General features: G+C 44.2%; 2 protein-coding genes across 2 annotated transcripts; one reads left to right on the forward strand and one right to left on the reverse strand.

Annotated features, from left to right (window-relative positions):
- Nucleotides 1-1766: 1766 nt before the first annotated feature.
- On the reverse strand, nt 1767-13100 carry LOC116504252 (zinc finger protein 239-like). Its single transcript, XM_032211169.1, has 3 exons — nt 12924-13100; nt 6351-6480; nt 1767-2941 (listed from the first exon to the last, which is right to left on the reverse strand). Exons 2-3 carry the CDS (start codon nt 6391-6393, stop codon nt 2013-2015), a joined length of 972 nt encoding a protein of 323 aa, XP_032067060.1. The 5' UTR covers nt 6394-6480; nt 12924-13100; the 3' UTR covers nt 1767-2012.
- Nucleotides 13101-15207: 2107 nt separating this feature from the next.
- Nucleotides 15208-24427, forward strand: LOC116504240 (zinc finger and SCAN domain-containing protein 2-like). The gene is made up of 5 exons (XM_032211144.1): nt 15208-15775; nt 19899-19916; nt 20161-20861; nt 22189-22276; nt 22799-24427. Exons 3-5 carry the CDS (start codon nt 20169-20171, stop codon nt 23833-23835), a joined length of 1818 nt encoding a protein of 605 aa, XP_032067035.1. The 5' UTR covers nt 15208-15775; nt 19899-19916; nt 20161-20168; the 3' UTR covers nt 23836-24427.
- The last annotated feature ends 379 nt before the right edge of the window (nt 24428-24806 follow it).

Genomic DNA, 24806 nt, shown 5'->3' on the forward strand with positions numbered 1-24806 from the left:
GTGGTTGTAAGTTGAGGACTACCTGTAAATTCAAACTTAAAAACAAGAATTATATACGATTCTATTGGAAAATATTTTTGATCCTCTCTGCGGCCTTTCTTGAGTTAAAGCAGGGGGCTTTATAGTACAATTACTCGTGTTTTAATGACTAACTGGAACTGGGTATGTCTAGTTTAATAGAAAGAAGGGCTAGGGGAGACGTGATAGCAGTGTTCCAATATCTCAGGGGTTGCCACAAAGAAGAGGGAGTCAAACTATTCTCCAAGGCACCTGAGGGTAGAACAAGAAGCAATGAGTGGAAACTAATCAAGGAGAGAAGCAACTTAGAACTGAGGAGAAATTTCCTGACAGTTAGAACAATTAATCAGTGGAACAGCTTGCCTCCAGAAATTGTGAATGCCCTAACACTGGAAGTCTTTAAGAAGATGTTGGATAGCCGTTTGTCTGAAACAGTATAGGGTTTCCTGCCTAGGCAGGGGGCTGGACTAGTGGACCTCCAAGGTCCCTTCCAACTCTGCTATTGTATTACAGTAATAAATTCCCTGAACTAATGTGAATCACTTTCAATGTGTTAAGAGTTGATGTAAGAACGGCCTCCAATGCAGTCCCACTGTCACAAAACACACTGCAGTGTGGTGGTTATTTAGGACACCAGTTCCCCTTTACCTGTTTTCCTTTTCTCTTCATTGGGTCGGCCTCTCCCACCCACCCACCCCAATTTCTGCAAGAGGCCCTCCTTCGAAGGAGGAAGCAGCCCCCTGCTAATCAGGACTGTCTGTTATCTGCACCTCTATAACTGTCTGGTTTGGTTCTGCAACCCAACAAGACAGACACAGACTTCAGAGGAGAATCAGAACTGCAGGGAAAAAAAACAATTACTACCAACCTGCCTTCCATTGGGGACCTGTACACTGCACGAGTCAAAAAGAGGCCCATGAAAATATATACAGACCCCTCACATCCTGGACATAAATTGTTTCAACTCCTACCCTCAAAATGACATCATAGAGCACTGCACTCCAGAACAACTAGACACAAGGAAAGATTTTTCCCCAAACGCCATCACTCTGCTAAACAAATAATTCCCTCAACACTGTAAAACTATTCACTAAGTCTGCATTACTATTACTATTAGTCTTCTCATTGTTCCTATCACCCATCTCCCCCCACTTATGACTGCAGGACTGCAACTTTGTTGCTTGTATCCTTATGGTTTATATTGTTTCCTAGTATGATTTGATAGCTTATTAGTAATCTTGACTATCACTGTTGTATCTTTTTATTCTTGATGAATGTATTTTTTTCTCCTTATGTACACTGAGAGCATATGCACCAAAGACAAATTCTTTGTGTGTCCAATCATACTTGGCCAATAAAGAATTCTATTCTATTCTATATTCTATATTCCATTCTATATTCTATATTCTATATTCTATATTCTATATTCTATATTCTATATTCTATATTCTATATTCTATATTCTATATTCTATATTCTATATTCTATATTCTATATTCTATTCTATTCTATGGAGATCAACTCTAAAATTTATATATAAAATTTATATATATGCCCATCTTACCTTAGACTACCTTCTACTCTAATATAGAATAGAATAGAATAATAGAATAGAATAGAACAGAGCAGAATAAATTCTAAGGAGGTAGACTCTATAATTTATTTATATGCAAATTTTATAGGCTGCCCATCTTACCTCAAAGTGCAACTCAGTTTGAGAAGCTTGAAAGAAGGACTGACAGACTAAGTTGGGAGATCTACTTTGGTTTTCTTTTATTAGAAAAAAGAAAATTGCAAAAAGATTTACAAAGCAGGCTTAAATGAATTTGTTTTTCAAGTCCCAGATCACTGTCCTTCCAATTCCTCATTTGTTTTTTTCTTTTTTACTTCTGAGACCACAGGTGCTGGCTGAACTTCATCTGTTTCTCTCCCTGCAGGGAGAACGTCTATCCTGTGGCTATCTGGAGCCCCAGCCGATGGTTTTTCGGCAGTTCTCAACAGGAGTAGGACTTGTCTCCCATGTGCATCTTCTCATGCCTGATGAGATGCGACTTCTGCCGGAAGGTTTTCCCGCACACGCAGCAGGTGTAGGGCTTCTCCCCCGTGTGCGTCCGCTCGTGTTGGCTCAGGCTGGACTTGAAGCAGAAACCTTTGCCGCACAACGGGCACCGGTATGGCTTCTCGCCCGTGTGAATCCTTTGGTGTTTAATAAGCTTAGAGCTCTCCTTGAAGGACTTCCCGCAGTCCGAGCAAATGTAGGGTTTCTCTTCCGAGTGGGACCGCTTGTGTTTAATGAGACTCGAGCGGTTATTGAAGCGCTTCCCGCAGACCAAACACTTGAACGGCTTCTCCCCGGTATGGATGATTTTATGAGCCATCAGCCACGAACTCTGACTGAAGCACTTGCCGCAATCGGAACAGGCGTAGGGTTTCTCCCCCGTGTGGGTCCTCTCGTGAGCCAGGAGGTTGGCTTTGCGGTTGAAGCTCTTCCCGCAGTCCGAGCACTGGTAGGGTTTCTCTCCGGTATGAGTCCTCTCGTGCGTAATGATGTGGGAACTCTGGCTGAAGCTTTTCCCACACACCGAGCACTTGTAGGGTTTTTCCCCCGTGTGCGTCCTCTCATGCTTGACCAGGTAGGAACGCTGCTTGAAACTTTCCCCGCAGAATGAGCACTTGTAGGGTTTCTCTCTAACCGTGGATTTCTGGTTGTTAAAGGAGTCTGGGAGGGTGCTGGTACAACTGGGGCCTTTTGCACAAAAGGAAGCCGCTTCAACCGCAGCTTCTGAATGGCTCCCCTCCTCGACCATAGATATCCCAGGAAACTCGTACATGTTTTCCTCCAGCAAATCCCGGTTGAATTCCATATAGTCAGGTCTCACCATCCAACAGGTTGCCACCTTGGGCTCTGTCACTTCCCCGTTGCCTGTAAGAATTAAAAAAAAAAAAAGCAGCCAATGGATTACAGGAATATGAAAAGTACCATATGCCGTTGGTTTGTCTGCTCATGTTCCCGAGAGCATGAAGCAAACTCCTTGTCCCGACAAAAACCCCTTTGATTAATTTACTGTGGATTCTGCTCCATCACATCCAGCAAAATCTTTCAAGGGAGGATTTACTGTCACAGACCAGAGGTGGGTTGCTCCCGCTTTGGCCCGGATCGGACGAACCAGTAGTAGCGGCAGCAGGAGGCTCCGCCCAATGGCCCGGATGCTTCTGCACATGCGTACCCGAACCAGTAGTAAAAAAAATTGGCAACCCACCATTGTCGCAGACCTTATCTGGCTTGGAGAGCTGAAAGGCCGATATCTGTAAAACTTGGCAAGGAGTCTCGGAGAGTGCAAACTCCACTCTCCTTTCACTCCTCTTTTATTTTCTCTGGGAGAGGCCATTCTTGGTCCACTTGTGGCCTTACTTCCCAGTCAACCCTTGTTCCTTAGCTATTCACTTCATCTGGCAACTCTGTGCATGCACATGCTGGGAACAGGCTCCAGTGTTCATCTGCCTCACTGATGTCTGACTCTGAAGGCAGTTGATAACTGTCAGATGGCCCTGGCCCCCTCTCTGCCTCCAATACAAAGCCCTCATCAGAGTCTTCTCCAGACTCTAGGACTGGCCAATGTTCCTCCCCAACCTCCTCACTGTCCGAATCTGCTGCCAGCTCTGCAGGCCACTGGCGGACCACTACAGCTCAGTAGCTATTTCCCAAATTTCACCAAGTCAGTGAAGGATCCAGGGTGTTGTGCAAAGCAGCTGACCCAGCAAGCATTAGATAAGCAATTCTCAATCTTAGCAACTTTCAGATAGGAGGATTTCAACTCCCAGAATTCTCCCGCAAGCAAGCCCAACACCCTTGACTCACTGGGGTGCAGGTAAGTCCTTGACTTGCAACCATTCGTTTAGGGAGCATTCAAAGTTACGGCACTGAAAACAGTGACCTATGACCATTTTCACACTTGTGACCATTGCAGCATTCCCTGTGGTCACGTCATCAAAATTCGGATGCTTGGCAACTGGCTCATGTTTATGACGGTTGAAGTGTCCCAGGTCATGTGATCATCTTTTGTGACCTTCTGACATGCAAAGGGAATGGGAAGTCAGGTTCACTTAACAACTCTATAGTGATTCACATAACTACTGTGGCAAGAAAAGTCGTAAAATGGGGCGAAACTCATTTAAAAACTGTCTCATTTAACAACGGAAATTTTGGGCTCAATTGTGGTCATACATTGAGGCTAATAGCTGTACATTTGTTGCTTGAATCCATCCTGGGAGCTTCCCACAACGTACATCCTTTCTACAGTGGACTTATTTTCCTGATCACCACAAGCATCCACAGGGAAGTTAAAAAGTAATACTAAAATCTGCCATGGTCATAGCCCTGACTACCTTTTTTTTAAACCCGTGTATAAGGGACAGGGATTCAGTTGCGCAGTCACAACTACTTTTAACCTTTTTTTAATACACCCACGCACACAAACACAGCCTCAATAATCTTGTTGCGAATATTCCTTTTCATGCCTTGCTTTGCTCTGAACTTACACCAGGAACCAAGGCAAAGACTGGCTTTCTCTGAATTGCAGGATCGGCCCTGCCAGTAGGCAAAGGAAGGCAGCCATGGCAGGAAGCCAATCATCAAAACCATAAAAAAAGCAAAAGCTAGAATATTTTGGACATGTTACTGTATTTATAAGAGTATAAGACGCACCAGAGTATAAGATGCACCAAGATTTTGAAGAGGTAAATATTTTATTAAAAAGTTTCTGCACTCTGCAGACCTCCCAAACTCTCTGCACACCTCATTTTTTTGTGAAAAACGGGGCATGCAGAAAGTTTGAGAAGCCTGCAAAGTGCTCCTGGAGGGAGGGTGCAAAAACAAGCAAAAAACGGCCCGCTTTTTGCAATTTTTTTGCCAAAAAAGGGCATGCATAGCCTTTAGGCGGCTTCTAGAGTGCTCCTGGGGGCTGGAGGGGGGGACAAAAATGAGCAAAAAATGAACCCGTTTTTCACTCGTTTTTGCCCTCCCCAGCCCCCAGGGGCATTTTGCAGGCCTCCCAAACCCTCTGCATGTCCATTTTTGTGAAGGGGCCGGGGTTTTGGGAGGCCAAAAATGCTGTATTCAGTGTATAAGACACACCCAGATTTTCACCCTCTTTGGGGGGAAAGGTGCGTCTTATACTCCGAAAAATACAGTATGTGACACCCAGAAAAATACGGCATACTTCACTTCATCCTCCAGGGAAAGACTGAAGGCAAAAGAGGTCCAGGCAGAAGAAGAACATCAGGGCTTCAAAATCTAAGGGTCTGGTTTGGACAAATCTCAGCAGCACTTTTTCATGCGGCTGTTGACAAAAATAGGATCACCAACATGATCAGCAACATCCAATGACGAACATGGCAGAAGAAGAAGAAAAAGAATCTTCAGACATTTTCTGACAGCTCTCCTAAAGGACAAAATCAGCTAACCAGCTTGGCCTCTGAATTAGCCTGCTTGCTTGAATGCGGCCCAGGGTACTTTCCCATCACCAGCACAGTTGGTCCTCGACTTACGACCATAATTGAGCCCAAAGTTTCTGTTCCTCAGTGAGACATTTGTTAAGTGAGATTTGCCGCATTCTACGACTTTTCTTGCTGCAGTTGTTAAGTGCATCACTGCAGTTGTTAAGTTAGTCACACAGTTGTTAATTGAATCAGGCTTCCCCATTGACTTTGCTTGTCAGAAGGTCGCAAAAGGGTATCACGTGACCCCAGGACGCCGCAACCGTCATAAATATGAATCAATTGCCGGGTGTCTGAATTGTGATCACATGACCACGGGGCTGCTGCAACGGTTTGTAATTGTGAAACGCGGTCGTAAGTCACTTTTTTCACTGCCATTGTAACTTCGGACGGCCACTAAATGAACTTTTGTCAGTGAAAGAGTAGCTATATTGAAGTAAGATATAGTTCCCAGGCCAGAAGTGGCCTGGACATGGAAAGAGCAAGAAATTCCCTCTTATTATTTGTTTCTGGAAGCAAAGTGAGTGGTGGGTTCCGGATCCCGTCGCAACCAGTACACTGTGACAGGGCTGGGCATCCACCTCGGGCACGTATGCTGCGCACACAAGCGCACCCACCACCCTGTGACGCTCCAGCTGCTTAGCAGAGGTCATGCAGGCACTGTACACGGGTGTGCAAATGGCCCGATTGGCTTAAAAACAGGTAAGGAACGCAGGCAGTTCCATCAAAACAGCGTTCCGCAACAGTGCCCACTGGTACGCCCGTACCAGGGCATACTGTCTGGAACCCACCACTGAGCGAATTGTCTTGGTCCAGCTGCCCCCAAATTCTCTTACCCAGCAAGCTCGCATTTTCATCCTCTTCCGCGATGGCCTCCATGGGGAGTTGGATCTTTACCGAATCAGAGAGAGAACTTCGTCCGTCTTAGCAGAAGCGACTCTCTCTTTCTCCACTCACACCTGATGCCTAGCGGGGAAAAAAAGAGAATACCATGAAGAGGCATGTATCAATTTCTTCCCAGACCTGGCAGGAGGAATCAAGAGCCTCACCATGATCACATGGCACGAACTGGAAGCAAATTTTTCTCCTTAATATTTTTCAGATCATTCCCCCCCCCTCCCAATTTCTACATTTACAGGTGGTCCTCGACATACGACCACAACTGAGCCCAGAATTTAAGTTTGCTAAGTTAGAAATTTGTTTTGAGTTTTGTCCATGTTTTGCGACTTTTCTTGCCACATTTGTGAAATGAATCTCTACCGTTGTTAAATTAGTAACACGGCTGTTAAGCGAAATCTGGCTTCCCCATTGAATTTGTTTGTCAGGAAGTCGCAAAAGGCGACCACATGACCCCGGGACACTACAACCGTCATAAATATGAACCAGTTGTCAAGCATTCAAATGTAAATCACGTGACCACTGGGGATGTTGCAAGGGTCACAAGTGTGAAATGTGGTCAGAAATCACTATTTTTGGTGCTGTTGTGATTTTGAACAGTCATTAAATGAACTGCTGTAAGTTGAGGACTAGCTGTATTTCTAGTGCTTCTGCTTTTCCATTCCAAAATCAAATTTGAAGGCATTTAATCCTTCCTTAAGAAAGAAGTAATGCCTAAGATGCACTAGTGCTATTACCGTATTTTTCGGAATATAAGACGCACCTTTTTCCCTCAAAAAAGAGGGTGAAAATCTGGGTGCGTCTTATACACTGAATACAGCATTTTTGGCCTCCCGAAACCCTGCCCCTTTGCAAAAATGGACATGCAGAGGGTTTGGGAGGCTTGCAAAGTGCTCCTGGGGGCTGGGGGGGGCAAAAAAGAGGGGGGAACGGGCCAGTTTTGCCCAGCCCCCAGGAGCACTCTAGAAGCTTCCCAAAGCCTCTGCATGCCCCCTTTTCCCCAAAAAACCTGACCCGTTTAAACCAGGGTTTAAACAATATATGTGTTGCAATCATGGCAATACTTTAAACCAGTGTTTCTCAACCTTGGCGACTTTTAAGATGTGTGGACTTTAACTCCTGGCGGGGGAATTCTGGGAGTTGAAGTCCACACATCTTAAACTCACCAAGGTTGAGAAACACTGGTTTAAAGTATTGCCATGATTGCAACATAGAAGACCTTTGGCTGACAGGCAACCCTTATATGTAAACATTAACTTAAGTTAATGAGCTGCCCTTCCAACCGTACAGTGTTGCCTTTTCCTACATTTCCCAGTTAGGAATTGGCCCCTGCAGGAATTCTCTATTGCTGTGGCAATGAGAGAGGAGGGGGGGGTCAAAATGGCAGGAGTAGCATTGAGACACAAGCCCTGCCTCCTTTTCGACGAGCATTGCCATTGGATGCAGAATAAAAAAGGGGCAGGGCTCAGATGCTATGCTCGCTATCTTGCATATTTGATGCGCGCTTTCCCCTTCCTATACAGGGAGTCCTCGGCTTATGTCCACAATTGAGCCCAAATTTTATTCTGCTAAGCGAGACATTTGTTAAGTGAACTTTGCCGGGTTTTACGATCTTTCTTGCCACCGTTGTTAAGTGAATCCCTGCAGCTGCTAAGTTAATAACGGAGTTGTTAAGCGAATCTGACTTCCCCGTTGACTTTGGTTGTCAGAAGGTCGCAAAAGGGGCTCACGTGACCCCGGGACACAGCAACTGTCATCAATATGAGTCAGTCACCAAGCATCAGACATTAATCAAATGACATCTATTTAGCCATCCATTAATTGGAGTTTGCTATCCATTTATTGTTATCTATTAAATGCAGTTATTTCTATTTAAATAGAACTGCATATTTTTAATATAGAAAAGACAACATATTCATTATCATAATAGGCTGCTGTTAGCATCTTTATTTAATTTCAGTGCCGTGGGGACACATGTTCACCATTTACTATCATTACATTAATTGCTATCCATTAATCCATTAATTGCTATCCATTAATTGTTACCCATTAATCCATTAATTGGGATTTTGCTATCCATTTATTGCCATTTAATAATTATCCAATTATTTCCATTTAAATAGTACCATATATTTCTAATGTATAAAAGGCAACATATTCATTTTCATAATAGTCTGCTGCTAGTATCTTTATATAGTAATGCATACAGACAGGCAGATAGAATAAAATAGAATTATTTATTAGCCAAGTGTGATTGGACACACAAGGAATTTGTCTTTGGTGCAGATACTCTCAGTGTACATCAAAAGAAAAGATACATTTGTCAAGAATCATAAGGTACAACACTTAATGATAGTCATAGGCTACGAATAAGCAATCAGGAAACAATATCAATATAAATCATAAGGATACAAGCAACAGTTAGTCCTACAGTCATAAGTGGGAGGAGATGGGTGATAGGAGCGATGAGAGGACTAACAGTAAGAGTAATGCAGCCTTAGTGAATAGTGTAACAGTGTTGAGGGAATTATTTATTTAGCAGAGTGATGGCATTTGGTGGATGTGAAGAACAGTGATGGCTGTTCTTGTGTCTAACTGTCTTGGTGTGCAGTTGCTCTATAGTGTCGTTTTGAAGGTAGGAGTTGAAACAATTTATGTCCAGGATGTGAGGGGTGTGTAAATATTTTCATAGCCCTCTTTTTGACTTGTGCAGTGTGCAGGTAGTAACTGTTTTTTCTGCGGTTCTAATTATTCTCATAAGTCTGTGTCTGTTTTGTTGGGATGCAGAACCAAACAAGGCAGTTATAGAGGTGCAGATGGCAGACTCAGTAATTCCTCTGTAGAACTGTATCAGCAGCTCCCTGGGCAGTTTGAGCTTCCTGAGTTGGCACAGGAAGAACATTCTTTGTTGCGCTTTTTTGATGATGTTTTTGATGTTAGGTGTCCATTTTAGGTCTTGATATGATAGAACTTAGAGATTTGAAGATCTCTACTGTTGATACTGTGTTGTCTAGTATTGTAAGAGGTGGTAGTATGGGAGGGTTTCTCCTAAAGTCTAACACCATTTCTATGGTTTTGAGTGTGTTCAGTTGCAGATTGTTCCGGTCGTACCACGAGGCTAGTTGTTCAACCTCCCGTCTGTATGCAGTTTCATCGTTGTCTCAAATGAGACCAATCACTGTAGTACCATCTGCAAACTTCAGTAGTTTAACAGATGGATCGTTTGAGATGCAGTCATAGGTATAGAGAGAGAAGTGGAGAGAGAGCACACAGCCCTAGGGGGCTCCTGTGCTAATTGTACAAGTATCTGATGTGATTTTGCCTAGCTTCACCTGTTACTTCCTGTCTGTTATATAGTTTTTATCCCCAAGAAACTTAGGGATATTGTTTGTGGTTTCTATATTCAGAAATTCCGCTCTTATGTTAGACTAAGTCTTGTCACTGTGACCTTAAGATATCTTGAATTCATGTGGAAGAGAAATTACAATTCCATTTTCCCAGATAAAAAAATCAAAATGCAATAAGAAATCACACAATATTTAGAAGCTGTTTCTAAGCAGACATGCATTCTTGGACATTACACATACTGCAAGGATTGATTGACAAGCAACTTGACATGACTGGGAATTTGGACTAAATCTGTGAAAATACCTACAGACTCCTCACATCCTGGACATAAACTGTTTTCAACTTTTTCCCTCAAGATGATGCTCTAGGGGATTGCACGCCAAAACAACTCGACACAAGAACAGTTTTCCCCCATGCCATGACTCTGCTAAACAACTCCTACAACACCGTCAAACCCTCTAGGAGGGCTGTATTACTATTAAACTTGTCCATCTTTCCTATTACCTATTTCCTTATCCTCTTATGACTATAGCTTTGTTGCTTGTATCTTACAATTTATATTTTTTCATTTATTTTCCTAGTATGCTTTATGTTGATTGCTTATTTAGTATCCTATGACTATCACAGTTTTGCATATTATGATTTTTGATTAATGCATTTTATGATGATTATAATCATGACTTATCACTTGTTTCTTGTATGTACATCAGAGCTTATGCACTGGGGACAAATTCCTTGTGTGTCCAATCACACTTGGCCAATAAAGAATTCTATTCTATTCTAAACACAGTATGGAAGAACAGGGTGGGGGTGGGGGGGAGTTCAAGAAGAGTTCAGATCAAAGGCCAATCCAGACCAGCATTCCTATTGGCCAACCAGATACTTCAAAGGGAATTGGCTAAGCAGAACAACATTTTCATTCTTGTTTTCTTTAGAAATTAACGTAGCAAATATCAGGGTTACTAGCCACTAAGTCTAGTCTAAATTACCCTACACTCTAGTTTAATGAAAAGATGGACTAGGAGCAACATGATAGCAGCGTTGCAATATCTCAGAGGCTGCCACAAAGAAGAGGGAGTCAAGTTATTCTCCAAAGCACCTGAGGACAGGACAAGAAACAATGGATGGAAACTAATCAAGGAGAGAACTAACCTAGAACTAAGGAAAAATTTTGTAACAATGAAAACAAAGCAATGGAACGGCTTTGTGAATACTCCCAACACTGGAGGTTTTTAAGAAGAGATTGGACAACAATTTGTCTGAAATGGTATAGGATTTCCTGCTTGAGCAGGGGGTTAGACTAGAAGATCTCCAAGGAGACCCTTCAAACTGTTATTCTATTATCCTGATAGTGTTATGGCAGAGCAGCAGTTCCCATTTCCCAGACCAAGCAAATCCTCTGCTAGCATACAATGCAGTATCTGGATTGATACATTCCCCCTGCAATCATTTCCCAGGATCAGGGTTGCAAATGTCGCTCCCGTGAAAGACTGAATAAGCCACAGTCCTCAATTTATGACCCACATGCAGTCATTATTGATCGACATTCCTCCCCCCTCCCCTTTCCAATCCCTTTTAACAGGTAGCCAGGCATCTTGACGTGACACTGAGCCAACCCTGGCTGCCAATCAAGGAGAATATATGTAGCTCAAGGATCTTTGTTGCTCTCTGAGCTTGCTTGTTTTCTTGCAGACGTTTCATAACCCAAGCTAGGTAACATCATCAGTAGGGCGGGCGGTTTGCTGTCGGTTTAAGTTCTGGTGGCTTTTCCTGTTGGTGGGAGGGTGGCCTTAGAGATTCTTTGGTTGGGCCGTTTACTGATGGTTCTTTTGCAGCTTCTTGATTACTTGATTGTTGGTCTGATGTTAAACTTGGAGTTAATCTAATGCTGATCTGGGTGCTGCTTGCTGCTGGAGAGGTCTTTGGATCTTTTTTGTTCTATTTTGGGCTGGTTGCTTGTCTCTTTTGCATAGTATATAGATCAGTGATGGCTAACCTTTTTTGTCATCACGTGCCAAAATGTGCAACACCACACGCTCGCATGCCCACTCATAATGCAATGCACCCCGCACCCCTAAGCATGTCCATGCGCTCCCCCCACTCTCCCCCCCCCAAGCATGTGCACCCTGTTTTGGGCCTGTCCAAGCATCCTTGGACCAAAAATGGGCCATGCAGGGAGAGGTGCCACATCCCCCTGCAGAGTTTTTTCCTGAACGCCATCACTCTGCTAAACAAATAATTCCCTCAACACTGTCAAACTATTCACTAAGGCTGCATTATTATTGCTATTAGTCTTCTCATTGTTCCTATCACCCATCTCCTCCCACTCATGACTGTAACTTTGTTGCTTGTATCTTTACTATTTATATTGATTGTTTCCTAGTATGATTTGATTGCTTATTTGTACCCTATGACTATCATTAAGTGCTATACGGTATGATTCTTGACGAATGTATCTTTTCTTTTATGTACACTGAGAGCATATGCACCAAAGACAAATTCCTTATGTGTCCAATCACACTTGGCCACTAAAGAACTCTATTTCTATTCTACCTGTTTATTGATGACTGATTTGTCAGGATGCCAAACAACCCAACCAAAGAATCTCTAAGACCACCAAACCCACCAACACTGACATGGCAACCCACCAGAATATAAACTGACAGCAAACTCAATTCCTTACTAGCACCGATGATGTTACCTAGTTTGGGTCACCAAACGCCTGCAAGAAAACAAGCAAGCTCAGAGAGCAAGAAAGACAACTCAATCCTGGCTGATCATCGGCCAAGCAAAACTTGATTAGCCCAGGCCTGGATGGGAGACCACCAGTAAATCCAGGCTCGTGGAAAACCTCTGTCCAGCGCTTAGGGAACAATAAGGACGACTCCTTGAAGCCCCCTCCCCCGGGAAGGCAAAGGACGGAGGGGAGGGTTGACTCTCGCCTGCCCGATCCCGCCTCCCTTGCAGCACCCCTTTTTGGGTGGACCCCGCTTTTTCCTCCCGAGGCAGAAAAAGACCTGGAGCTCCCCGGGGAGAAAAACTGGTAAGAGGCAACCCGAAAACAATATGGACGCGCGTCCCCGGAGTCCGTCGTCCCCCCCACTCTCCCCCGGAGCCCTGCCTCGCCTCCCTCCGCTTTGCAAAGCCGGCCCAAAGACGCTGACCTTCCCCGCTCCCGCCGCGGGCTTCGATCTCTTGTCCGCCCGCCCGGTGGGTCTTCCTCTCGGTTCTCCCGGGCTGACCTTCCCTCGCCGGGCGGGCGGGCGGACGAGTAACAAAGGTTGGTCCACCTGCAGTCGCCGCCAGTCGCGGACTGAGCTGTCCGCTGGGAGAATGGAAAGGGGGCGGGACAGGAAGAGTCCGCGCCCCCTCCCCTTCTAAAGGGGCCCTGGCCGGCATTTCCTGTTCCCTCCTCTCTAGGAATGGTGGATCCGCTGCTTTAACCATTTCAGCAGGGGGAGAGACAAGAATGGGGAGGAAGCGGAGGATAGAGCGCCCACGGGGGAAATCAGGATTTGGGGGTGGGGGGCGATGACAGGCGTGATGATCTGAGCGATTGATTTTGCAGGGATGGGGGATGAAAGCCCAGCGAGTGGGAAAGCTTGAGAGGGGCTTGGAAACGGAGATTGTAAACTTTCTTAAAGCATCGTTAGGAAAGTGTGCATGATAACCAGAGAGGGGTGGGCTCGCAAATCTGTGGCTGCTGAATCAACATCCCAATCTTTGCCTTAAAATTTAGGGAATGTCCTCTGCACCTTCTATGACGCAGCGGTATCTTATGCAGGTGTATATTATTATGTGCACAGTTGTTTGCTCCCAGTTATTTATGCTGCTGGTGATGGCTTTCCTATGCATCTCGTGTTTTCCCCAAAAAACATAGGATATCAGGGTAGAGTGTGCAAGCAATGTGGACTTTTGCAATGATGGTAACTGATTCGCAATAGCACTTAGACTTACTTATATACCACTTCAACAGTGCTTTACAGCCCTCTCTAAGCTGTTTACAGAGTCAGCATATTCCCCCCCCTCAAACAATCTGGATCCTCATTTTATCCACCTCGGAAAGATGGAAGGCTGAGTCAACTTTGAGCCGGCAGTCAGCAGAAGTATCCTGCGGTACTGCATTCTAACCACTGTGCCAGGACTGATGGATGGTAACTGATGGGCGGCAACTGATGGAAATTGAGACATTCAGTGCATAGGTTTTGTAGCACAGGAATAGGAATGTGGAAAATAAAGTGTGCTGTTTTTGCATCAGACTTAATTTAACATTTTTAAGAACATGTACTTAGAAAATAATGTGGCTTAGAATAAGAAGAAAGAATAAAAGTCTCTGGAGATTCTGTCACCCAGGTCATGGTTGTCCGAAAGATGCTTTTTCAGGAGGCAACTGGACTTTCTTGTTTTTTCTTTTGAAGACGTTTTGCTTCTCATCCAAGAAGCTTCTTCAGCTCTGACAGGACAGTGGGGAATGGAAGGATTTCATTGGAATATAAACCCTTCCATTCCCCCTGTCCAGTCAGAGCTGAAGAAGCTTCTTGGATGAGAAGCAAAATGACTTTTAAAAAAACCCAAGAAAGTCCAGTTGCCTCTGAAAAAGCACCTTTGGTACAAGAAAGAGTAAAGTTAGAAGAACAGGGAATGTCTGTGGCCTTACAAAGAAAAGCTACCTGATAGAAACATGCCATCTGACAGTTTGATTACAAGAAGCTTACAAAGAAGCATAGATAATAAAGAAACTGTTTATTTCAGTTTCTGATGCAAATTGGGATGAAGAAAGGTGGATCTTGTGGGCCAGGTGAAACTGTGCTCACTCACTGCTAAAAGCAAACAAGAGAAAAGGGGAACTAAGTAGAGGGTGGTGAAGAGATGTAAAGAGGGAGGGGATTCACACAGGTGAAATCTGCATTCCGGAAAGGTTGCGAACTTTGTGGTCCTTGTCAAATGGGAAAACAAAGGAAGGGCTTGCCCTTCAGGTCAAGGGAATAGAATGCCAAAACATCACAGGTGAGAGCGTGGGAAAGAGAATGAGGGAGGGAGGGAAGGAGTGTGTGTGTGAGAGAGAGAGGAGAGAGAGAGAGAGAGATTTTGTGTGTAAGAGAGAGACTGTGTGTGAGAGAGAGAGAACAAGAGTGTGTGAGAGAGATTGTGTGTTTAGAAAAAGATTGTATGTGTGTGTGTGAGAGAGAGAGAACCAGGGAGTGTGTGAGAGAGAGAGTGGGAGGGAGGGAGAGAACGAGAGAGGGTGAGTGTGTGAGTGAAAGAGGGAGGAAGAATGAGGGAGTGAGTGTGTGTGAGAGAGGGAGGGAGAGAGAACGAGGGAGGGTGTGTGTAAGAAAGATTCTGTGTGTAAGAGAGGCATTGTGTGTATGTGAGAGAGAGAACGAGGGAGGGAGGGTGTATGTAAAAGAGAGATTGTGTGTGTATGTGTGTGTGTGAGAGAGAGAGAGAGAGAGCGCACAAGACCACAGGTGGAGAGCACAATACGCGAGCGCTGCCTTCCCGGTCCAGACCGCCCTAGTGAAAGTGGAAAGGTGGCGCGGCCGTGCAAAACGCCGCGGGAAAGGTTTTCTGCCGCCGCACAGGTGAGCGAGGGAAAGTGGGACGGGCCCGGAAAGCAGGGCAAGGAAGAGGAGGCTCCCAGCAGGCCGGGATAGAGCTGGCGAAAGGCCAGACAGAGGCGCCTATCTCCCGAAGCCACCGCCTTCCCCACCGCCAGAACTGCTCGCCGCGTCCTCCAGGCAACCTAACCTCGCTCGTCTTCCCAGCGGCGCGTCTAGAGCGAAAGGGACGCGCCGAGAGCAGGCACAACGCTCCCACTGACCCCCCCCCTTCCAATGGGGGTTTGTTGGGAACGTGAGACGGCTGTTTATTTTCTTTGGACGCGAGCCCGGGCTCCCCCGCATCTCTGCAACGACGGCAGCCCTGCGGGGGCGAAGCAATTCCCCGGGGTCGCCCGGCGTTTGAGCTCTTGAGAAGGCAGCCTGCCTGGAGTTGTCTTGGGCTTTATTTCCAGGTAAGCGTCCTGCGATCCTACTATACCTGTTTGGTAAGCCTCGCTGAACTCAACGGCTTTCTTTCTTTTTCTTTTTCTTTTTAAGCGAGCATGTAGTGGGCTGCACTACTGCAGGTGGCATAATATTAGAATCAGGGACATTTACTCCTTGGGAAATGCGGATTAAGATTCCCTGCCCTGGTCGATCCTGAACCCCACTGGGTCACTTTGTGCCATTTCAATCTCTAAACTTAACCTGGCTTGCAAGCTGGTTAAGAATATGAACAAAAGAACATTTTTTTAAAAAGAACTGATCTTTGGAAGGATAAAGAAGGATCCCCTTCTTTCTTTTAGCTAATATTCAAGGAAAGATGTGCTTTCTTCCTCTGCTTTCTTCCTTGTTACTAACCTGCCTTCCATCGAAGACATGTATACTGCACTGAACATATGAGTCAAAAAGAGGGCTCTGAAAATAAACACTGTCCAGTCCAGCTCAGCTGCAGGTGACCAAATGAACCGAGTTGTTTTCTTGGCAATAATTTACAACAGTTTGACATTACTTCCCCCTCCCCCATAGGTTTTTCCCCCTTCCCTATTATCCAGTCCCATTCAAGGCAGTAGCATTTCCCCTATTCAATTACCAATCAAATCTCCCACCCAGGTATGTTATTACGCTTAGGGTAAATGTATATTAGCGCTTGCCACACAATAACATATGGAATGCCATCACTGTGCACTCAAATGTGTGTTAATCTTTTGATAACAATAGGGGGAGAAATAATCGCCAAAAATTCATTTGTTTAATTTGCATGCACAGTATTTTAGATGCTGGGATTTTACAGAGTTGCAAACCTGTAAGTATACTTTGGAGATGTGGGAAATAAAACCAGAATCTTGTTGTTCTGCAGCTTAACAGACAGAAGTTTTGTTTTAGGACAAAGATAAAAAGAAAATTGAAAACCACCATAGCTCCTTCCCCTTCTTTCTTTTAGCTAATATTCAAGGAAAGACACGGTTTCTTCCTCTGCTTTCTTCCTTGCTACTAACCTGCCTTCCATCGAAGACATGTATACTGCACTGAACATATGAGTCAAAAAGGGGGCTGTGAAAATAACTACAGCTCCCTCACATCCTGGACATAAATTGTTTTTAACTTCTACCCTCATAACGATGCTATAGGGCACTGCACAGCAAAACAACTAGACACAAGGACAGTTTTTCCCCGAATGCCATCACTCTGCTAAACAAATAATTCCCACAACGCTATCATATTACCTACTAAAATTGTATTACTATTATTACTCTCTTCCTTCCTAGTAGCTATCTCTTTCCACTTATGACTATAACCATGTTGCTTGTATTGTTAAAATTTATATTTTATTTGTTTCCTAGTATAATTTGATTGCTTATTAGTAACCTATGACTATCACTGTGTTATATCTTATGATTCTTGATGAATGTATTCTATTTTATTTTTCTTTATGTACACTGAGAGCATATACACCAAAGACAAATTCCTTGTGCGTCCAATCATACTTGGCCAATAAAGCGTTCTATTCTATTCTATTCTTTATTCTGTTCTTTATTCTATTCTATTCTATTCAGGCATCCAGTTCCGCAGTGCAGAAGGCTGGACTAGTACCTTTTTCTACACGCAAATCAAAGTTTTGGGACAAGCAGAGGCAGGCATGTCAAGTTACTAGTCTTACCCTTTGAAAAACTGACCAAGCTGGTTGTGTTGCTTTCTTATCTTTGCTTAGTTTTGTTTTGTTTTGTTTTTCTTCTCTGCAAGTTGACGTTTAGAAATCAAAGGTCAACTATTCATATTACATCATGAGATAATTTTTCCAAGAGGTTGCTACCCCCCCCCCCTCCCTGCAACAGAGATGCAAAAGGCAGCTGCTCCTGCTCTCTATCTCAGGTGCATAGCATATATTTTCTTAGACATACAGGTAGTTGAGGACTACCTATATAACTTTCAATATTTCTCTCCAGGGGTCCATGGCAGAGGTGGGTTCCTACCAGTTCGCACCTATTCGGTAGAACCGGTTCGTCAAATCTACCGAACCGGTTAGAAGAGGTTCCACCAGTGGACCCAGAAAGCAGGCCACACCTACAGAAGAGGTTCCAAAAATTTTTGAAACCCACCACTGGTCCATGGCCTCACTGGGTAAACTAAATCATGAGAGATGAGCTAATTCCATATTATAGTAAGGCTATATTGACAGAATCCTGCAAGTCTGAAAATACAGTTCTCCCCCTCAGCCTCCAACGTCATTGTAATCCAAGAAACTCGGGAGGGTCTCTTCTGAGCCTCTTGCCCTGTCCACTCACCAGCTGCAGCCTATAGCAATAGCAATAACACTTAAACTTCTATACCACTTCACAGTGCTTTCCCGCCCTCTCTAAGCGGTTTACAGAGTCAGCATGTTTCGTGGAATGGTCCATCGGATTGGGGGAATTCTAGCATTTTCAATGCAAGCTTATTCCTTCACAGCAACACCTAGAAAGCCAGAATTTCTCCAGCCCTGATGGATACTGGTAGATGAAAGCTTATCGAAGACAGATCCAGCCTAGAATTAAGGAGAATAGAATTCTTTATTGGCCAAGTGTGATTGGACACACAAGGAATTTGTCACTGACAGGAAACTTCCTGTCAATGAGAACAATTACCGTATTTTTTGGCATATAAGATGCTCCAAAATATAAGACATACCTAGCTTTTTGGGAGGAAATCAAGGGGAAAAAATCTGCTTCTGCCTCCCAGCAATTTGCCTTGTTGCAACAAACAGCAAACAGTACAGACAATATATTAAGAGCCAAGGTGGCGCAGTGGTTAAATGCAGCACTGCAGGCTACTGCTAGATCAGCAGTTCAGCGGTTCAAATCTCACCAGCTCAGGGTTGACTCAGCCTTCCATCCTTCCGAGGTGGGTAAAATGAGGACCCAGATTGTTGGGGGCAATATGCTGACTCTCTGTAAACCGCTTAGAGAGGCCTGAAAGGCCTATGAAGCGGTATATAAGTCTACTGCTATACACTGTAGTGTTACATTTCAGACTATACTTGTACAGATGCTGTTAAAATTGATGTGCTTTCTGGAAGTATAGTCATTCTGTGCTTTTTAAAAGAAGATACAATAGCACTGGGCCTCTTCAGATCAAGCATTTAATTTTTAAAAGCTTCTTCATTTTGTTAAGCTGTCTAGAACAATAATAAAGGAGTCTTTAAAAAAACAAGTCTAATAATTTGAACATTCTATAGGCATTTATAGTTATTGACTTACCTTCTTGTAGCAAACAGCCTGATTAGTACAAGAAAAAAAAATCTGCCTCTGCCTCCCAGCATATTGCCTAGTGGAGCAAACAGCAAGTTTCACTTTCAGTTTAAGTGTGCCTCCCCATCAGCTGTTTCACACTGCAGGGATTGCTATAGCCTATTGCAGCCTCCGCAAGCCCCCCCCCCCCATTTGCTGCAAGGGGGTAAATTGCTGGGAGACAGAGGCCAAAGGGTGGGAGATGGTGGGTGGGTGGGAATGGGTACGTGTTATTCACTGAATGTAGAATGTTATTCTACATTCAGTGAATAACACGTACCCAAATTTTCACCATCTTTTTTTGGTGGGGGGGGGAAGGTTCGTCTTATATTCTGAAAAATATGGTAATGTAACGGCTGGCCTCCTCCAGAAGTTCTTGGAACTCCATCACTGGAGGTTTTCAAAAATAGACTGGACAACCTTTTGAAAGACATCAAAGGAACACACAGAGCACAAAGCCTGCCAGATCAAATTGGCCAGACAAACACTGTGGGAAACAGGCAATCTCTCAATTAAGCAGGACTTAGTCCATGAGGGCTTTGTAAGTAATGATCATCACCTTGAATTGTACCCAGAAGCAAATTAGCAATTGGTGCCATTCAGGAAACAGAGGTGTTTCATGGCTATACTATCCATTACCGCCTGTAGCATTGCGTTCTGGGCCAGCTGAAGCTTCCAGGAAGTCTTCAAAGGCAGCCCCATGTAGCTGCAGTCCCAACAAGTATGGGAAGGCCATCACATTCTACAAGAGATTAGAAAATAAAGAGGCATGGCTAAGTTGATATGACCTTCCTTGTCTTTAATTCCTCTCCCATTATCCTGTTTCCAGGACCAATTCTCTTGCCAGGAATAGCAATAGCAATAATAGCAATAGCAGTAGACTTATATACCGCTTCATAGGCCTTTCAGGCCTCTCTAAGCGGTTTACAGAGAGTCAGCATATTGCCCCCAACAATCTGGGTCCTCATTTTACCCACCTCGGAAGGATGGAAGGCTGAGTCAACCCTGAGCCGGTGGGATTTGAACCGCTGACCTGCTGATCTAGCAGTAGCCTGCAGTGCTGCATTTTAACCACTGCGCCACCTTGGCTCGAATAAAAATGCAGGCGTCCACAAGATCTGAACAAGCTCCAGGGGAGAAAATGGAGGAAGGAGGAAGAAATGTTCTCCATGAGGACTGGGTTGGAAAAATTCCATCCAATGTGGATCCCCTGCAGATTAAAGGAGAGCCATTAGAGGAGTTGGGTTCAGAGGTTCCATGGCATAATATCCAGAAAAGATCTCATTCCAAAGAAAGCCAATTTCAGCGGCTTGGATCCGAAGAGTGGGCTGACCATAATTCCTCTACCACATTGTTGGAAGCCATGTCTCATGCCAACCCAGAGTATAGAGGAATAGTTGCATCTGAAGTCCTGACAGACTTTAGTAGGAAAGCTCATGCCATCCAAAGCATGGATTGTCCTCTGAAAGCTGGAGAGGAAGTCCTGGAGAAGGACAAGATCAGGTTGGAGAGACTGTGCCAGCGATTCAGGCAGTTTCGCTACGAGCAGGCGGCGGGGCCTCGAGAAGCATTTGGACACCTCCAGGATCTCGGCCATCAATGGATGAAGCCCGAGAGTCACACGAAGGAGCAGATTGTAGAGCTGGTGATCCTGGAACAGTTCCTGGAAATTCTGCCACCAGAGATGCAAAACTGGGTTAGGGAAGACAACCCAGAGACCTCCCTCCAAGCGGTGGCCCTAGCAGAAGATTTCTTGCTGTGGAAAGAAGTATCTGAAGTGCAAGAAGAGCAGGTGAGTCTTTTCATTTGGGCCAACCAGGTGGTCCTAATAGAAGATAATGTTTGCAGCTCAGGGTTGAACCGTAGAATTCTTGGTGCTCTCTGTGCTTGGTTGATTTCTTGCAGACTTTTCATTAACCAATTAAATAACAGCTTTAGTGCTAGAACCAGGGACACACAGTGGCTAAGATGCTGAGCTTGTCAATCAGAAAGGTTGGCAGTTCGGCAGTTCGAAACCTTAGCGCCGCATAACAGAGTGAGCTCCTGTTACTTGTTCCAGCTTCTGCCAACCTAGCAGTTCGAAAGCACATAAAAAGTGCAAGTAGAAAAATAGGAACCATCTTTGGTGGGAAGGTAACAGCATTCCGTGAATCTTAGGGGTTTAGTCATGCCGGCCACATGATCACGGAGACAGCTTCGGACAGTGCTGGCTCTTTGGCTTTGAAACGGAGATGAGCACCGCCCCCTAGAGTCAGGAACGATTAGCACATATGTGCAAGGGGAACCTTTACCTTTACCTTAGTGCTAGAAGGGAATGCTCTCTGTTTATGTATAGTGACTTGCCCTGTTAGGATTGGTGGGACAAAAATTAAGAGACCAAAATGCCTCCTTAACAATAATCAACCCTCAGATAAGCAGGGATTAACACCAGTATTAAAGCAGGGATTGACACCAGTATTAATACCAAATTAACAATCCGAGAGAAAAATCAAATAGTAAACAGCTACCAAGAAGAAAATACCACCAACGCTGACGGGACTTGTCCTAGGATATAGACTTTGAAGTTGTGTAACATTCCTGCTCTCCGCATGAAACCACTAATTAATTAATTAATTAATTAATTAATTAATTGGTTAGAAACTAGGTCCACTTACAAGAAACATTACTGTTACCTAATTTAGGAATCACATTTGCAGTTTTTCTCCAAACCAAGTTTGTTTAAGGAAAATGGGCTCATGAGCACACTCGCGCGTGTGTGCGCGCACACACACACACACACACACACGCAAACACTGAGTCTGGATCTTCACAAACCCCCACCCTTTTCCTGCAAACCAAATCTAATTTAACACGTTTGACCCATACAGTAAACAGGACGTTGTTGTTTTTTGAGAAAAATATCTGTTAATTTCAGGGCTGTTAAAAAAAAACCCTGCAATCCCACTGATAGGGGATTAAAGAAGACAAAAGGATGCCATCCTCCCACATTTCTTATAATGTTGTATGTATCTATATATTATTGTGTAGTATGTATGTACATTGGCTATAATATTGTAATGCATTGCTAAATATGAAAATTTTCTATTAAATATTCTTAAATCGTATTCTTTTTTTTCCAGACAAATTGCATCAAAATAAAACAGCCTTTGTTGGAAACAGGAATGAAGGCAGCTGAGCGAAGGATAGATCATCAGATCCACTTGTTCGGTAAGATTTGAGTCACAGATCATAGAATCATAGGAAGTCTATGGAAGGGACCTTGGAGGTCTTCTACTCCAACTTCCTGCCCAAGGCAGGAGTCTTTGTACCATCTCAAACAAATAGTAGTTCAATCTTTTCTTGGATACCTCCAGTTCTGGAGCAGCCATAATTCCGTTGATTTATCGTTCTTATTATCAGGAAATTCATTTTTATTTCCAGATTGGATTGCCCTCTGTCCAGCTTCTATCCGTTTTTTGTCCAATTTGGATTTTGCTAAATTTCTAATATACTTCTGAGTTGTTTTCTTTAACCTATGACTTATGTACTAGCATCGAAAGTAGGGAAGTTTGTATATATGTAAGGATGGGGCTTCTGCTGTAACGTAATAACATTTGGGATTTTTTTTTATTGTGAGAAGAGAATCATCATATCACCTATGCTGCTCTCTGTTTAATGGGGAGAAGCAGTGAGATATTAAATGTCAAAATCCTCTCCACAGCCTCATTTCTCTCTGTTATTTCCCTGTAGAAATGGTTGAAAACAAGAGGAAGAACTTTATGAAAGGAATTTCCCACCCGATGGCACTTACTGGAGTTCCATTTGATAAAGCCATACAAGAACTTTTCTCCTTGTCCCCGATGGGGAGCATGACAAAATGTCATCAAGAGACAGAGAGGAATGAAGGGAGGCCCTTAGAACAAGGAGGAGCAGAAAAACATACCTTTGAGAAAGAGGATGCCAACATCTTCAGTCAAAACATCTGGAAAAGAACACCCAGAGATGATGCTTGTGATCTTCCTACATGCCAGAAAATGGAAGCTGAAAAACAGCCATACCAACGTAACAAAGGTGGTGAAAGCTGGGACTCCATTTTGGGGCAGAACAAACAAAGGAGAATAGAATCGACCATCGATGGTCAGGATGGGTTGCCTCAAAAGGTTTCTCAAAGTAATCTGCAGAGGATCCCTGTTGGAGAGAAACCGTACAGATGTGCCGAATGCGGGCACGATTCCAGTCAGATCTTAGAGCCGAGGGGAGGAAGTCTTCGTACGTGTTCGAATTGGAGTAAAAGCTTTCTTTGCAGTTCAGCCCCAGGAAAGCAGGAGAATGCCTATGGTGAAAGGGATCCATCCAAACATTCAGAACATGAAAAGAGAACTCCTGACCTTCAGACGGGTGAGAAACCATACACATGCACAGAGTGTAGGAAAAACTTCAGCTTTAGGTCAAGTCTTGTCCGCCATCAAAGACTCCATACCGGAGAGAAACCGTACAAATGTTTAGACTGCGGGAAGAATTTCAGCCAGAGTTCAAACCTTCTGAACCACCAGAGAATCCACACAGGGGAGAAACCTTACAGCTGTCCCGACTGTGGGAAATCCTTCAGCAACAGTTCAAGCTTGACATCCCATGAGAGAACTCACAGAGGGGAGAAACCGTACGAGTGTGCCAGCTGCGGGAAATTCTTTAGTTGCAGCTCAGTTCTCCGTATCCATGAGAGGATTCACACAGGGGAAAAGCCGTACGTGTGTTTGGAGTGTGGGAAAAGCTTCAGCCGGAGATAATTCCTGGTCGGCCACCAAAGAACTCACACGGGGGAGAAGCCATACAACTGCACGGCATGTGGGAAGAGCTTCAGTCAGCGATCCAACCTGATTAATCATCAGAGAAGCCACACGGGGGAGAAGCCCTTTGAGTGTTTGGACTGCGGGAAAAAGTTCAGTCACAAAGCATCCCTCTTGAAACATGAGAGAAACCACGCGCACGGGCCAGCCGTGGGAAAGGATTTAGCCAGAGTTGATGCGATAATTATGGTGGAACATAACCAGGCGGCGTAGCATAAAAATGAGGTGGCTCTCCCCAAGGGTTGGCAACAAGCAAAAAGTCCACATACGAATGGCACAAGTTTTTGTTAAGATCCGTCTTCCTTTCAAGATAACTCATCTTTTCGGCCTAGAATAAAATAGAAGAAGCAATTCATAGAGTTGAAGCCGTGAGGAAGAAAACGTTGATGGTAGGTCAAGCTTCCCCAATGGAAATCTCTCTTTCCATTGTCTAACTGTGGCAGGTTTTTTGCATCCCAGGATCAGAGGTGGTATTCAGCAGGTTCTGACCAGTTCTGGAGAACCAGTAGTGGAAATTTTGAGTCTTTCCTTGCACAGCACCTCATTTGGGAAATATTTACATGGCAGCTTTCCAAGCTAGATAAGGTCTGTGGTCATAAATTCACCTTTGGAAGGTGGTTTACCAGGCCTTGGCTGATTGTGAATGAGAGGAATTCACATCCGTTTAATAAAAGGGGTTTTGTCCGGACCAGGAATCTGCTTTGTGCTTTTTGGGGAAGCCTAGGTCAAAACATCTGCAAATGACCATAAGCTCTCAGCTGCCTGCATGTTTATTGCTCTTCTTGAGAAAAATAGACCTAAGGTAGGTATGAACAAACTGTCGAAGTCCTCCCATGCTTATCCAGACAGCAAAGGAGAAATTTGTACTGGACTCCATTCCACTTGCACACAACTCCTTTGTTGTGCAAGAC

Source organism: Thamnophis elegans, chromosome 2 (genome assembly GCF_009769535.1).
Source record: "Thamnophis elegans isolate rThaEle1 chromosome 2, rThaEle1.pri, whole genome shotgun sequence".
NCBI classification, from domain to species: Eukaryota; Metazoa; Chordata; class Lepidosauria; order Squamata; family Colubridae; genus Thamnophis; species Thamnophis elegans.

Coding starts and splice junctions, on each gene's coding strand:
- LOC116504252 (XM_032211169.1), bottom strand. CDS start 6,393: ATGGAGGCCATCGCGGAAGAGGATGAAAATGCGAGCTTGCTGG. Junction 2,942..6,350: donor TGAAAATGCGAGCTTGCTGG/GTAAGAGAATTT, acceptor TAATTCTTACAG/GCAACGGGGAAGTGACAGAG.
- LOC116504240 (XM_032211144.1), top strand. CDS start 20,169: ATGCAGGCGTCCACAAGATCTGAACAAGCTCCAGGGGAGAAAATGGAG. Junction 20,862..22,188: donor CTGAAGTGCAAGAAGAGCAG/GTGAGTCTTTTC, acceptor TTTTTTTTCCAG/ACAAATTGCATCAAAATAAA. Junction 22,277..22,798: donor TCATCAGATCCACTTGTTCG/GTAAGATTTGAG, acceptor ATTTCCCTGTAG/AAATGGTTGAAAACAAGAGG.